Source organism: Mobula birostris, chromosome 1 (genome assembly GCF_030028105.1).
Source record: "Mobula birostris isolate sMobBir1 chromosome 1, sMobBir1.hap1, whole genome shotgun sequence".
NCBI lineage: Eukaryota > Metazoa > Chordata > Chondrichthyes > Myliobatiformes > Myliobatidae > Mobula > Mobula birostris.
The window spans coordinates 117438876-117455579 of NC_092370.1; the positions used below are offsets into that span (position 1 = coordinate 117438876).

Sequence of the window (16704 nt, forward strand, 5' to 3'; positions counted from 1 at the left end):
AGAGAGAATTAGTTGCAGGGAAACAGGGAAATGAGGGAGGAAGTGGGACAAATGGCAATACTTCTCTAGGAACCAGCAAACGTTCAATCCGCTACATGGTCTGTGTAAGCATAACATTTTGACATTTACTTTTCTATGAAACTGTATGCATGTATAGAATAATAAAAATATTTACATAAATATATACAGATTCCATAATGTATTACTGTTCTATATAATTATCATTTAGACTTGTTCCACAGCCATTATAAACCCAAAGGGCTGGTTTACAATGGAAATAGGCTTGGGATCCTCTGGATGCTTCCTAACCTATAGCAATGCATTCTTGTGTCACCTATTTCATTGAATGTGACAAAGCTGTGTAACCACTTAAACCTGCCTATAATTAGTTTAGGATAAATATGTGTGCAACATTATGTCTATGAGATGAAAAATACTGCTATTTATCTTCTTCCATGTTATACCAATGTGCCCTTGGTAAGTTATACTGCCATTGCATGTCTTATATGGTTTAAAGTTTTGTTCTGTTTATGGATCTAATACTCTTATGTTAATAAACTGTTATTTAAAAATGCAACAAATGAAAGTACCAATGCACAATTCTTCCCGCAACAAAGTTTTCTGGACATTGGTAGCGGGTAGGAGTGGAGCATTGCAGCACGGATTTAGTCAGATCTGAGGTAGGGGTCCGATTCTGGGGTAAGAATCTGTACAAGCTGCAGAATATCCAGAAGCAATGATCACACCGAGCAGTCCTGGCGCTTCGCTCACCAATCCCACCTGCCCGCAGCCTACTTGTGGGACTCAGATAGAGACTTTCCTGGAATAATAACTGAACGGTAAATGCTGGGCACAGTCAGTAGGTCAGCAGGCATCTGCGGGGCCTGAAATAGAGATCTTTTCAAGTCCTAGACCCTTCAAAGTTAGAACTGGGAGAGTGCAAAGCTAAGCTGGTTTTTCTTGCAGAGACGACTGGGTGCGGAGGGGATAGATCAGACAAAGGGAACTTCCGATTGGCTTCACTTGGTTCACCCTAGCCTCGCTCAATGTTTTACTGAGCTTTCTGATGAGTAGATTTACTGTCAGTGCCAAATAGTTTTCTGTAGGGGTCGGTGTTGGGACTGCTTCTTTTCAAGTGACATGTCAGAATTGATGGCTTTGTGGCCAAGTTTGCGGACAATACAAAGATAGGTGGAGGTGCAGGGAGAGCCCCTACTTTGGTAGAAGGAATAAAGACTATTTTCTAAATGGGAAGAAAATTCCATAATGAGAAGTGCAAAGGTTATCTTGCAGCTTGAGTCAGTGATAACAAAGGCATATACAATGTTAGCATTAATTTCAAGAGAACTAGAATATAAAAGCAAGGATGTATTACTGAGGCCTTAGAAGGCATTGGTCAGACATCACTTGGAGCATTGTGAGCAGTTTTGGAGCCCTTACCTAAAAAGAGATGTGCTGGCATTGGAGAAGGCCCAGATGAGGGTCATAAGAATGATTCCAGGAATGAAAGGGTTAACTTGTGAGGCACGTTTGATGAGTTTAGAAGAATGAGGGGAGATCTCACTGACCCTTTCGAATATTGAAAGGCCTACATAGAGTGGCTGTTTGCTGTAGTAGGGGAGTCTAACACCAGATGGCACAACCTCAGAATAGAGGGACTTGTTTTTAGAACAGAGATGAGAAGGAATTTCTTTAGCCAGATGGTAGTGAATCTGTGAATTTCATTGCTGCAGATGGCTGTGAAGGCCAAGGCATTGGGTATATTTAAATAGGTTGATAGGTCCTTGATTAGTCAGGGCATCGAAGGTTATGGGGAAAATGGTAAGAAAATGGGGTTGAGAGGGAAAAGAAATCAGCCATGATGGAATAGCGGAGCTGAACGGCCTAATTCTGCTCCTATGTCTTATAATCTTATATCTCTGGTACAGAGGACTAAATAATTTTTGAATAAAGATAGGAAAATGTAGCACAAATACAGCAATTAACCGTGAATCTTAAGGTGTATGTGTATCTCACAAGTACTTTCTGGAGTGCAGCTAATATAAGTATATAAGAAAAAACATACAGTAAATTAATATAACAGTAGTGAAAAACAAGCTTCAAAAATAATCACCCAAATTATGGTTAAGTGCCAATTTCAATTAGCATTTTTCAATGGTGTTTATATTTTCCATCAAAACAAATATCTTTATAATCACTTTGAACTGAAATGATGCAAATATATTAAATAGTTATTAGTTATGATTTATCAGTATTAATATTGCACAAAATAATAGTTTGTGGTAGAAACGATTAAGAATAAAATTTGGTATAGTAATACTAAAAAGGTTCACTAATTTTTAACAAACACAGAATGTACTGCCATAGTCTTAGATTGCTAATTTCATCAAAGTTCCTCCTTGTATTTTACTTTTCATTCTAAACTATTTTATATTAATTTTGTTTGCATTTATTACACTTTGAATTAAAAATGTATAAGTTAGTCAACAGTACTGAAGATATTCAGTGTAGTTGATGTGCAATACTGTAGATATCTGGTGTTGTTGAATTGCTAATGAGCAGTACAGAAAATTCGCTGTACTGCCTACAATACAGTAAATATCCACTGCTGCCTGATTATTGATCTACAGGACTGCAAAATTCCCAGTAGAATCTGTTAATGTACAATACTGTAGATTTCTAGTACTCCCCAATTATTAGTCCATTAGGTATCCAGCGCTGCCTAAACTACATGTTACTGCAGTACCACACATTCCCAATCCTGGCTGATCACTAATCTACAGTACTGCAGATTCTCAGTACTGTTTGATTGAAGTCTTCTGGTTGATCAGCATAAACATAGTGCCCAGCACCTCGAATGGCCTATAAATTAAAACAAAAAAATACCACTGTGTTACGTTGAACAAAGTATGTAGAATAATTAATGAAAAACAGAAAACTTCAGATGCTGGAAATCCAAAATAAAAAAAGATATTGCTGGAAACACTCAGCATTTTGGGCAACACTAGTGGAAAGAGCAACAGGTTTAACATTTCAGGGCCATCTTTTCAAACACAAAAGGCAGGGGAGTGATAGGTAGAATAAAGGAATAGCTCTAATAAAATGTGAACAAATGACTTTCTCAGTCTGAATCAGTTTATGCTTCTTTGTCAATCTTATGTTGTGCAGCCTTCTTGGCCTACAGGCTTGATCTCTCCCCTTCAATTCCCCACTCAGTTCCACTGACCCATCTGTCTGCAAACTCCTACAGTACTACAGACTAAATCAGCACAAGCCTGAGTGGGAACAACAGTTCATCCTCCATTTGGTCACTTTGCAGCCATCTGGACTAAATACTGAATACTTCCACTTTGGGTAACACGCTCTTTCTTTCTGTCCGCATCTGAACTGGCACTTCTGCCTGTCATCCATCTGTTTCTCTCTTTCAATTAGTCTAGCCTGCTGACATGTCCGATGGATCTGCAATTAGCAGTACATAACACTGAAACAGAAACTTTCTGATTCTGTCACATTGTCTCAACCTATTAGAGGTATTCCCTGTGTTCTACCCACCTTTCCCCAATGTCCTCTGTTTCTGAAAACTGACTTGCTTTCACTCTTTCCCAGTTTTGATGAAAGGTCTCAGTACTGAAATGTTAAATCTGTTTCTCGATCAATATTCCCTGACCTGCTGAATGCTTCCATAATCTTTTTGATGTAGAACAATTTAAGATTTTATTTAATATAATTTTACATTAGAGATACATGTATAAAGCATTTTTTAAATTTTGATATAATTATATATATATATATAGAGAGAGAGAGAGAGAGAGAGAGAGAGATAGACAGAGATAGAGATCGAGAGAAAGAGAGAGAAAGATTGATTCTTGCTTTAGATTATTTGATGGTTATATCTTAGAACATTCACAAGTAAATTTCAAGGCTCCAAAGTTTTGTAAATGTCTATTATTTTTCTTTTCAAGAGATTGAGATATTGATAATATCATGTATCAGTCAATACAGATAAAGCATCCAGAAGGCTTCATTTAAAATTGGGACTTCAGGGAGTACTCCTATTATTCAAAAAGTGCCATGTGATGTCTTATGATAACTTCAGAGGATAGATGGGACTTTGACTAACTGTGTCATCCCTAAGACTCCAGTATAGCATTGTTTGAATTCTGCATTACACTGGAACGTAATTCACCATGTTAGGTAAATCTGTAGGGTTGGATGACCTTAAAGTGATTTAAAGTATATTAGTTTAGTTCTTGAAGTTGTAATCTATATAATTTTATGTACTTAAGAAGTAATTTAGAAGTTACTGTGAGAGTATATTGAGATAAAAACCAGTTTGTGGTTCAAACCAGTTCATCCGTGGTTCAACCCTTGTCCCATTTTTTCTTATCTAGAGTTAAGAGACAAACCCTCCATTCTTCTCTTTCTCATACACTTGTCCAGTCACTGCTTATCGTAATCACCTCATTTACTTCCTTAGGTAGCTAGTTTCACATTTTCAGCAGCTGTAAATCTTTGTCAACATCTTACAATGATAAATTTTAAAAGCATGTTTCCCCCTCAAATAAAAGTTTCCCTCCAGCCATTCCATTAAATGCCACCATAATTTGAAAGATTAGCTTTGTGTTCCTCTAAAACAGGGTCTGATGAGACACTTCCGTCACTTTAGAGGCTATAATCGGACCTATTAAGAGCAAAGGACGAAATGTTGTCAAAAATATGCCAATTTAGGATACCCAGGAGTCGTCTGAAATACAAAAGCTGAAATGAACTACAATTAAGAAAGAATCGACATACAACAGTACCTCAAATACAAATGCTTTAGCTTAGATACAGATTTTCTCAGAACATTGATAATATATACATTATCAGTTATCAATCATACATTAATAGCATATTGAAGATACTGATAGTTTATTTTATTAGTTATATATTAAATATTGATAATCTCTTGATGATGTGTCCCTGAAATTTGTGTATTTAGTTACACTTTGGAAAATTCGGAGAGTTAAAGCACAATTACTGAGACGTTACTACAAAAGTCTCTGAACAATGTACTTTAGAATTTGCATATGATTCCAATAGTTGAACTAAAACATTCAGATAACCAAGGTCAACTCCCTTGACAGCATGTCTTGAGGAAGCAATGAGATAATCATGAGAATATTCCCAAGGAAGATTGCATGTAACGAAAACTAGCATCCATGGTGATAAGACTGTAATGAGCTGCTCCTTTTCTAATAACTTTAAGACAGAAAAAGGAAGCAAGAGACAATTAACTGAACTCTGAAGGCTGATTTAACCCTTCCAACTTGCGCCTGCCCAAATGAATGAAAGTTAAAAACACCAGGGAAAATCATCACTTCAGAAGACTGTACACTCAATAAATAGACTGGACAAAGCACCTTATTTCATTGAAGTAATTATATTGTAAATTCTTGGCTTCTTCACACTCAATAAGAGTAGATGGTGCAGAGAGTTTTAGAAAGTGATGAAGTGAGGTCGCAAAAAAATCATGAAGCATCTAGCAAATTGCACATCAGCCAATAGAGCTGGCCATCAAAGTCAGGAATCAGCAAGAGTGAAACTTCAAAAAATCTTTAAAAGCTCAAATACTTACAGCTTGTATGCAAAAATGAACAAGCAATGAAGTAAGCATCTATGCGAATGTAAAGGGTGGAAATAGATGAACAGGTCTATCTCTGCACTGAAACAGGCAAGTTGTATACTGATTGTACACACATTATGTATAAGGTTTTTAAACGCAAACAACAGGAATTCTGCAGATGCTGGAAATTCAAGTAAAACACATAAAAGTTGCTGGTGAACGCAGCAGGCCAGGCAGCATCTCTAGGAAGAGGTGCAGTCGACGTTTCAGGCCGAGACCCTTCGTCAGGACTAACTGAAGGAAAATCCCTTACTCACTCTTCCTTCAGTTAGTCCTGACGAAGGGTCTCGGCCTGAAACGTCGACTGCACCTCTTCCTAGAGATGCTGCCTGGCCTGCTGCATTCATCAGCAACTTTTATGTGTTTTACTTTTATGTATGAGGTTGTTTCTTCATGACAATTTTACAAGACTCATCCTTGATACAGTGCCCAACAACCCAAGTTTCCATAGTTCCCATTTATTGTCCAATTTCTGGTAGGCTTTATATCAAGAACCTGATTAAAAATAGATGGTCTCATTTACTTACTACTACATTCACTGAGGATTTTGGTCTTAGTGCCTTTATCTGTTTCCTGGAGATACCATCTATGCAGGAACGCGCTCCATGAATCACTGTAATGGAGATGTCCTCTTGAATCTGATTAATCCTCAAAAGCATAGGCTGTTTAGCCCAACCAAAAGGAATGGTCATATTCTTGAAAGCCGTTTCACCACTAAAAACATAGGGGAGGTAAAGGTTTTAAGGTATTTCTACAATTTTATTTCCATTCCTTCTTTTATTACGATTCAGCTGGAGAAAGCTGCAAAGTTGACAACACTTTATTGTTGTCATCATGCAACTGCTCAGCAATGTGAATCGGATGTTAAACTGTAAAGATTTACCCATCTTCTGAGATAAAACAAATTAATGCAGTAAGAGCCATAAAATTTCAATCATCAAATGGCTGAAGAAAGCAAATCGAAGTTAATAAGTTTCTTGTCACTGGAATTCAATTCTACAATTCTTTACTTTAAGTCTTCTTTTTACCTGAGATTGAAGCAAGGCTATTCAGTAGCAGTTAATCCAATTTGTGTATCAATCAAGATTTTACCAGAACTAGAGGGTGTGCCTTACAGGGAGAGAATGGTCAGGTCAGGTCTTTATTCCTTGGAATATCAGAGAATGAGGGGCAACCTGTCAGAAGCATTTAAAACTATAAGCATAGATAACATGGAAGGTAACGGACTTTTCCCCCAGGGTAGGAGAGTCCAAAACCAAGGGCAGGGGTTTAGGGCGAGTGGGGAAATAATTTAATAGGGTGGTAAGTACATGGAATAGACTGCAAGCAGGAGTGGTTAAAGCAAGTACAATAGCACCATTTAAAATGCACTTGGATGGGCACATGGAAGGACAGGGTTTAGAGGGATATGGGCTAAAACACAGGAAATTGGGAAAAGCTGGGTGGGCACCATGGTTGCTACGGACAGGTTGGGTCATGTGGCCTGCTTTATGACTCTGTAACTGTGTTGTCCAAAACACCAACCTCCCCCACATTCATACATACCATCATCAGCTCTGAATCCAATCATTCCAACAGGATGCTGTAGCAGCTAATATCCTGAAATGGGTTGCCCCTATCCCCACTGGAGCCTGAAGTGGGCTCCCATATTTCACATGGAGCTTAGGGAAAGTCCATTACTTTCACAGCTGGACCATGATAAATTACAGTACTTAGCTACGGAATTACTTTGTTTAAAAAAAGAGTCACAATACCAAGAAAAGTAAGACCTTAAGACACAGGGGCACAATCAGGCCATTTGGCCCATTGAGTCTGTTCCACCATTCCATCATGGGTGATTCACTATCCCTCTCAAACCCATTCTCCTGCCTTCTCCCTGCAATCTTTTACACTCTTACTAATCAAGAACCGATCTACCACCGCTTTAAATATACCAATGATTTGCCCTCCACAAACCATCTCTGGCATGAATTCCACACATTCACTACCTTCTGGCTAAAGAAAATCCTCCTCATCTCTTTTTTAAAGATGTCTTTCTATTGTGAGATTGTGCTGTCTGGTCCTAGACTTCCCCACTACAGGAAACACCCTCCCTACATTCACTCTATAGAGGCCTTTCAATATTCAATAGGTTTCAATGAGATTCTCTTCTCATTCTGCTAAATTCCAGTGAGTACAGGCCCAGAGATATCAAATGCTCTTCATATGCAAACCCTTTCATTCCTAGGATCATTTTTTGCCCTATGAAGCTGGCATTACATTTTTGCTTTTATATTCTAGTCCTCTTGAAGGTGAATACCAATATTCTATTTGCCTTCTTTACCACTGACTCAAACTGCAAGTTAACCTTTAAGGAATCCTGCACAAGGACTTCCAAATCCCTTTGCACCTCTCATTTCTGAATTGATCCCCATTTAGAAAATAGTCTACGCCTTTATTCCTTCTACCAAAGTTCATGACCATACACGTCCTTCACAATATACCATCAGCTACCTGTTTGCCCATTCTGTTGAGGAAGCAGCAGTTGGCCACAAAGTCATCCAAATTACTGACAAAAAATGTGAAGAGAGGCAGTCCCAACATCCTTCTGGTAAGGTGGCAGCATGTGCAAACCCAACAGCCTCTCGAGGGCCAAATGAATGTGCTTTTTCCTTTGTAAATGTAACTCCCTGGTTAAGATATTTACTGCTATGCTGTAGGTATTTAATTTTAGCTGTTCTGTAAGAGCCGTCTGTTCTAATTTTAGCATGTTTGGGTCTGAGCTAAAGATAAGGGGATATGTTGTTCAACTTAGGAATGTTGTCAGCCAATCAGGATGGTGGAATTGGAAGAAGGTTCTAGAGAACATTGGGCAAAGAGGTTTTTGTGACGGACACTGGTGTGGGTCAAGGGCTTTTTGGCTGGAGCTGGGAGAAGACTGAAGGGAAGATGGCTGAGGATGCCGTCCCTGTTGCACAAGGTGCTTTGTGCAGATGAATGGCTTCAAGAAGGAAGGACCAATACTCCCACTGGGGACCCGTTTGTTTGTGATGGATTTCGAGCGACATCTGGAAGGAGGTGTGTGCTTTCACACAGATACTGGGTCCAGCACACGAGTTAAAGGCAACTTCAAGATGAGCTTCAACTTGTGTGCACATTTGGACTGGGTTAACTATAATGGGCCTTTTTTTTAATCTTTTTCCTACTAACAGTTCGATAAAGCTGAAATTTGTAAATAAACTTTATAATTGTTTGCAGTGTATAATCTTGCTGACAGGTAATTAATTGCAAGTGGGCAGCATTTACACAGTATTCACTCAAGATTGGGGTGCAGGTATTCGAAACATCCTGGCTCTCCCGGTCTGGTGGGACCCAAGTCATATCAACTCTAGACATACGGAGGTCAAGAAAGGTAGCTTTCTCATTGCAGAGTCCATTGGCTTGTTAGCGAGGGGCTAACCAGCCATGTTTCCAATGATGCCCAGTAAAAGGGGGTTTCATAAAATTTGTTTTCTTTTACAATCCAAAGACAATTCTACTCTAAGAATATCGGGTACTGCAAGGCTACTCCATTAGTGACCTGCTCGTTGATCGGAATAGCTGGACTGGTGTCAGCAGTGGAACCAGCTGAGGTAAAGCAGTCGACCATGGTGTCGGAGGAACCCGTTGGGATATTGGAGGAGCCGGTTTGGGTTCGGAGAAGCTGACCTGGCTGTAGATGGTGTTGCTGCTGCCAACTACTCAGAAGCATCGAAGCTGGTGCAGTATAACTGTGGGAGATTGTCTTGGATATTTCACTTGCGATCGAAGGACCCTGTTGGACATTGATAATGTAAGTTGCCGCAGGCCCGTTACCCTGGTCTTGTGGAGGGATAGTCGACGTGGGAGCTGTGTAGCCTCAAATGTAGGGAGAACTAAACCTTAAACGTCAGGCTTGCCTGCTGCTGCTGCAGACTAGGTGAGAGACACGGAAGTGCTGCAGCGTGGTTGAGTTCGGCTAGGGCCTGGACTCTCAAGTCAGTGCTGCCCAGCACCACCCCCCAACCCCCCCAGTGTTTCAGCAGTGAAATGACAGGCTGGATTGCATGTGTCTGTACACTGCTGGGAGACTGTACCATCAATTGCTGGATATTATCGCTCAGGGTCTTCGACTATATATGTTTTTTTGAGTGAATATGCTTCTTTGCTCAATATTGTGAATTATGTTACTCACTATTTTTGAATAGTTGATTGCTATTTTGAATTTTTTGCACCCTGGCCCAAGTGGAATGCGGTCTGGTTCAGCTATATCTATGTATGGTTTGAATGATAATTAATTTGATTTGAACCCCTGCGGAACACCACTAGTCACCAGCAGCCAAATAGAGAAGGCCCCTTTTTCCCACTCTTTCCCTCCTGCCAGTCAGCCAATATTCTATTCATGCTAGTATCTTTCCTGTAATATCATGGGAAATCCAAGCAAACAACATCTACTAACTCTCCTTTGTCTATCTTGTTATTTAAAGAATTCCTTGATAATAAAGTATCATGCAACTTCTTTGCATTATCCCTGGTTTTGCACTATGGGAATTCTCTCTTCTATTACCTGGTACAATCAAGAACCACCTATAATTCTATTCAGTTATAATACCAACTATTTTAAGAATTTTTGAATTCCATCCAAAAATCATGAATGGAGCTTCACCAAACAATAAGCATATTTTTGGGATTTCTTTAAGACATTATGATGCAAATGTGCTTTTCATGACTATTAATATTGGTTGCTAATTTTGTAACATCTCATCACTGCATTTCATAAAGTGTATCACTGACCAGAAAGTGTCTAAGACATCCAGATGTTGTTGAAAGCATAACGCATGATCTGACTCATTTCTTGTATATTTTCTATATTTGATTAAGGATATATGAGTCAATATAACTCCTGAAAATGTCCTGCCTTTTCCTCTTTAATATTATTTAAATGAAGAAAAGCACAGTAAGCTAGTTACTAAACCATATATTAAAAATATTTATGGTTTTTAGGCTTATTTGAGCTTCTGTCAAGATTCAAAGTTTTCCCAACACAATTAGATTTTGTTACTTGGAGAAAAACAAATATCTATTTTCCATTAAAAAGAGGATCTTGTATGAGCATAACAATGATCATACAAGTTGTAGACTCATTTCAAATATTTCATGACATTGTGGTTCACAGGTAAAAGTGTGAAGATCTATTAACCATTTTAAAACAGAAAAATAAATTAGGACATTTAAAATAAGAATAGTAGTTTAACACACATCTTTATTTTGGGCTAAGTGTTTTATAAATTGGTTAGCAAAAGTAGCTTATTCTTGTGTCTAAATTCAACATAATTGCCCCATTTGAAGTTTTCAAACTGGGAATTGTTCAGCTGAAATAAAGTGCTGTTTTAGGTGCAGTTACCCAATACTATTTCCATGGGTTGAAATCCGGAGAGATGTGACATATATTGGTCACTTGGGTATTCTAATTAGAACAATAGCAAATTTTGAAATAAGTTAACAAATGACAAGATCACTGAGGTAGATGACATATCAGCCATAAATAAATTTGTTTGCAGAATGGAGAAAACAAATAGAATGTTATGGTTGACGTTAGATTATTTAAATGGATCGTTAAATCACATATTTTATGAATTTTCAGCAACCTGATCTTCCTGATCACTATAAAAACAGTGATCAATGGAATGTCTATTTAGTCCATAAGAGGAGTGACAATGGTCAAAGATATGTTCTTAATCCTAAACTATTCTCAGGTTGATATAGGTATTTCCTAATTACAGATCAGAAATTCGTGACATTTTATCACTTTGGACTTTAGATACTAATCTGGGAAGAATCAAAACTAAACGCCTTATTTACTGAAATGACTAATCAACTTTTATCAGAAATGCAGTTGCTATCATTTACAGTTAAGACTTATCTGAAGTGAGCAACCCCATCGAAGCAGATGATTAATAATATACTCAGTCACAATGAAAAGTTGATTTCAGTGCTTACCTAGGAGTCTGTGCATTACAGTGATAAATGTATTCTGTGACGGTATTTTCATCTTCACATACAGAAGAGAACTTCTGTTTGAAGTCAGGCCTTAATCGCTGAACTAGAAATGGACCTATGGTAAATATAAAGTAATTTTATCACTGAAAATTGTTGTATTCCAACAATCAAGTTTCTATATATTGCCACATGAAATTAACTTATTTGTTAATGTCTGATTTTGCATTTACTAAGATTTTACAGTATCTAAAATTATAGGTGGTGTACATTTGTATAGCACCTTTCATGTCCAGGATGGCTCAAAGTGGTTTTTGTCAGCCCTGCTCCCACTGACACCTCCTGGCTTGCACATGCAGGTACCTCCCATTCACTGTCCAGCATATAGGATTCACCTGTCATTTATTCCAGACTCACCTGCAGCCTATTTAACCCGTTCTCATCCACAGTCCTTGTTCATTCATCAAACCAGCCAGTTGCTCCTAGCTTTCACTCTCCCAGCCTGAAGTTTAATTTGTCGATAGTTGTCTTTAGTTTCTGTTCTCTCTTGTTTTGAGGCCCCTTGTGACACGTTCTTTTGGTAGTCTATTATCAAAGTTATGGTTCACTGCTGAATCATCTCTGCCGCTCTGCTTTTGGGACAACCTTCCTCTACAATTCCTGACAGGACGAGTGAACCAATGATTGACCCAGTATAGTATGCTCACTTGAAAGAAGCTGTCTGCCAACATGAGCACACAATCCAGTCTGCTACTTTTCTCCAACACTCTACATCAATGCAGCAACTCTGTGGCAGAGCAACCTCCCCCCCCGAACCCCAGATTCCCACGTCTAAACACTTCGACAGATTCCTAACCTGTTGCCGCAACTTCCTGTCCCAATGCATCTTGCACTTCAAGCTTCAGCTGGGCCAAGACTGCTTTCCTCATCTCTCTCTTGACTGGGCCACTACTAACTAGAGCAATAAAGCCACTATATGCAACAAAAATGAGGATTTCACCACTGAAATGCGCCGGGTTTTTGACCATCTGGAAAGTGGAAGAGAGTCAGCAGATTGGATACTTTGCCTAGGCCAAGGCTCATGCTCTGCGCTGGATTACGCTGTGGAATGCAGGACGTTTGTAGCAGAGTGCAGCTGGAATGCAGAAGCACTGCTGGCCCATTACCATCCCAATCCCTCATGAAAGACAAGCCATCTACCAGGGAAATGCCCACTGATCTTGAAAGCCTCATCACCCTGGCTCTCCGGATGACAAGTGTCTTACCCTCCAGATCATTGCCAACATCTCCGAAACACAGGCAGTTAGGAAGAGATTCCTTAAACCTCCAAGAATGTGACCATCGGTGGAGAAACAACATGTCTGCCTACCGTGGAGCAGTCAATGTATCAAATAGCCACCGCATTTGGGAAAACAGCACCTCCAGGTAGAGACGAGGGGCCTCCTATCTAGAAAGCTCCCTTTGACCCCTCATTCCAGCACAACAGCCTATCTCATTCTCTCAGTCCTCCTCCATACTCTGTCAACTCTACACGCACAAGAGACTCTGGTGGATTCCAGCGCAGTAGACTACTTTCTGGATCAGACTGTGTGTGTGCAGGCTGGACTCCCAACCAAACCTGTCTCTCACCTTTTCTATATCACGGCCACTGACAACTGTCCCTTGGGGTCTGAGATGGTCAGAGCGCACACATGGCCGGTGCACATGAGCACTGGAGTCCAACTCCTCCTGATCGACTCACCCAACACTCCTCTCATTCTGGGTTACTCCTGGCTCTCCACTCATGACCCTCACATCACCTGGACATCTGGTTCACTGCTGAGTTGGTGACCCACTTGCTGGACCACCTGCCTGCAACTTCAGTTGACTTTATCCCGTAAATCTGTGGAGACGGAGGAAACCCTCGACCTCACCAAAACTTCCAGAGGACTATCATGACTTAACCATTGCTATCAGTAAATGGGAAGCCAGCACCCTGCTGCCTCACTGGCCACACAACTATGCAAACGACCTCCTCCCAGGTACTACCCCCTCCTTGAGGTTGTCTCTTATCCCTGTAACCTCCTGAGACCCAAGCCATGAATGACTATATCGCTGAAAAGCTACAGCTCAGCTTCATTCAGCCATCCCAGTCCCCAGCCAGTGCAGGATTCTTCTTTGTCAAAAAGAAAGATGGGTGTCCTCGTCTCTGCAATGACGACCGTGGACTGATTAAAATCACTATTAAGAACCACGACTCTCTCCCCTTGATGGAGAGCACATTCGAAACACTCCATGGGGTCTACTCCAAAATGGATCTATGGATTGCTTACAACCTGATCCAGATCCGCTGGGGAATGAATGGAAAATAGCGTTCATAATACCCACTGGCAACTACAAATACTCAGTGATGCCTTTCGGACTTTCTAACAGTCCAGGTGTTTTCCAAGCCATCATTCATGAGCTTCTCCAAGAGACACTACACAGTTAGGTGTTTGGCTACCTCGACAGCAACCTCATCTTTCTCCAAGAACCCCAAACCACACCTGTTCAGTCCTTCAGCGTCTCCTCAAAATCTGACTGTACTGCAAGTTAGAAAAATGCCAGTTCCACACCCCAGTCATCTCCTTCCTGGATAACACCCTTTCACCCCCAAGGGATAACCATGGACACAGAGAAAGTGCACATCGCTGTTGGATTGCCCAACCACACCCTCAGCTACAGCGCTTCTTGAGCTTCTCCAACTCCTACTGCCGTTTCATCAGAAACTACAGCCAAATCACCACCTCTCTCACCTCCCTCACCAAACCACCTAGCTCACGGACAAGCTGGTTTGCTGCCATGGACCACACTTTTGAGTAGCTCAAGAGACGCTTCCCCACTGCTCCCATTCTCCATTCTACACAGTGCCATTATAGAGTGGGAGACAGGGGGTTACTCTCTAATAAATAGCCTTGGAGGAGTGGAGACATTGGCTGATGGGAAACACCGAGACTTTCCCGATCTGACCAGAACCTCAAACCCATCAACTCAACCCCTGTCAGCCTTACTGGGTCCTCTTCTTCAAACAATTCAGCTTCACCATCTCCCAACGTCCCAGTTCCAAGGACATAAAGGCAGACACCCTGTTTTGACATTTTGACCCAACTGAAACAGAGACCTACACTTAGCCCATTATTCCATCCTCTCAAATCCTCATCCCAGTTGTCTCGGACCTTGAGAACCAGATCCACCAGGCCCTGCAGCATGAGTTTGTCCTACCTGACACACCTGACAACCATACATACCATCCGTCGGCTGTGCGTTCTGAGGCACTCCAGTGGGCCCACTGCTCATTCCTCTCCAGCCATACGAAACATCCTGGATTTTCTGCAAATGTGTGTCAATTGTGTGTCTACATGTTGTGTCTACATAGGTGTGTCAATTCATCACTACCTGCCCTCAGTGTGCCCAGTCCAGTCAGCACACCCTCGATGACCATGGTTCCCAATCTTCGTGGATTCCATCACAGGTTTGCCACCTTCTGATGGGGCCACGCTGATCGTGACAGTGGTGGTCCGGTTCTCCCAGGCCCTCATTGCCCTCCCCAAGTTTCCATCCACCACAGAGACAGCAGATCTGGTGTCCAACAATGTAGTTCGCCTCTGCAACTTCCCTCAGGACTTTGTGTTGGACCAGGGCCCCAAATCTGTCTCCTACTTCTGGTGAGCATTCTGCTCCCTCTTCCTCACTAAGTGAATTTGTCCTGTGGCTATCATCTGCAGATCAACAGTCAGTCAGAAGAAACCAATCAGCAAGTGGAGAAGTTTCTGTGATGCTTTGCTGCCTCTAACCCTTCCAAATGCAAGAAGCGCCTGCTCTGGGCCGAAATGTCCCACAATCTACACACCTCCTTTGCCAAGGGTAAGTCACCCTTTCACACCTTCCAACCCCTGTTGTTCTCTGCAGAGGACCCCACGGTGGAGGTCCAATCTACCAGAGCCCTGGTTCGCAGCTGCCGGAATACATGGAAGTCCGCATGGAGGGTCATCCTAGCCGCCAACAGCGCCTATTGCTACCAGGCTAACCATAGTCAGTGCCCAGCTAGACTACTCCGGCCTGAGGACAGTGTCTGGCTGTCCATCCAAGATCTACCCCTGTGCACCAACTTCCACAAGATCTCTCCCTGGTTCATTGACCCCTTCAAGACCAAACATTGCATCAGTCCACTCACTTATCATCTCCAAACAAGAGAAAATCTGCAGATGCTGGAAATGCAAGCGACACACACAAAATGCTGGAGAAACTCAGTAGGCCAGGCAGCATCTATGGAAAAGAGTATAGTCAACGTTCCAGGCCGAGACCTTACCATCTCCAGCTGCCACTGTCCTCAGGATCACACCTAACTTGCATGTGTCCTGCCTCAAGTCCGTCGTCCATGGACCACTCTACCCATCTGAAACCTGCACCTCTGGAACCTAGGACAGTGGAAGTGGTGCAGTGTACAAGTTCACTGGTTGATGAATTCACATCACCATGGATGGGGTGTGCAGTACCTGGTCGACTGGGGAGAGTAGGGCCCAGAAGCGAGGTCTTGGGGGCTGTCCAGTTATATCTTGGATCCGTCTCTCATCGATGAGTTCTACCAGACCCATGCAGATCGTCCTGGGCTATTAGGGTGAGCCATGGGGGAGGGGTGTCCTTGCAGGCCTGCTCTTGCTGACACCTCCCAGCCTGTACATGCAGGCACCTCCCATTCTCTATCCAGCCTATCGGATTCATTTGCCACTTGTTCCAGACTCATCACCTGCAGCCTATTTAACCCCAGTTCTTATCCACAGTACTAGTTCACTCATCGAATCAGTAGGCCTCAAACAGTTGCTCCTAGTTTTCACTCGCTCTGCCTAAAGTTTAACTTGTTACCTGTTGTATTTAGTTTCTGTTCTCGCATTTTGAGGCCCTTCAAGGCTTGCTATTTTGGTAGTCTATTATTAAAATTATTGTTCCCTGCTGAATTGTCTCTGTTGCTCTGCTTTTGGGTCAAGCCTCCTCTACATTTCTTGACAGTTTTTAGTCAATTGTATACT

At 41.4% G+C, this 16704-nt stretch overlaps 1 protein-coding gene across 1 annotated transcript in view; it reads right to left on the bottom strand.

The window, feature by feature from the left end:
• Window positions 1-1495: 1495 nt before the first annotated feature.
• Window positions 1496-16704, bottom strand: part of abhd5a (abhydrolase domain containing 5, lysophosphatidic acid acyltransferase a) — a 29940-nt gene continuing 14731 nt past the window's right edge. Inside the window, exons 5-7 of the mRNA XM_072260908.1 lie at window positions 11663-11777; window positions 6193-6379; window positions 1496-2862 (exon numbers count right to left, since the gene is read on the bottom strand). Coding sequence (XP_072117009.1) covers window positions 2773-2862; window positions 6193-6379; window positions 11663-11777 — 392 coding nt within the window. The 3' untranslated portion in view covers window positions 1496-2772. The remainder of the gene's footprint in view (window positions 2863-6192; window positions 6380-11662; window positions 11778-16704) is intronic.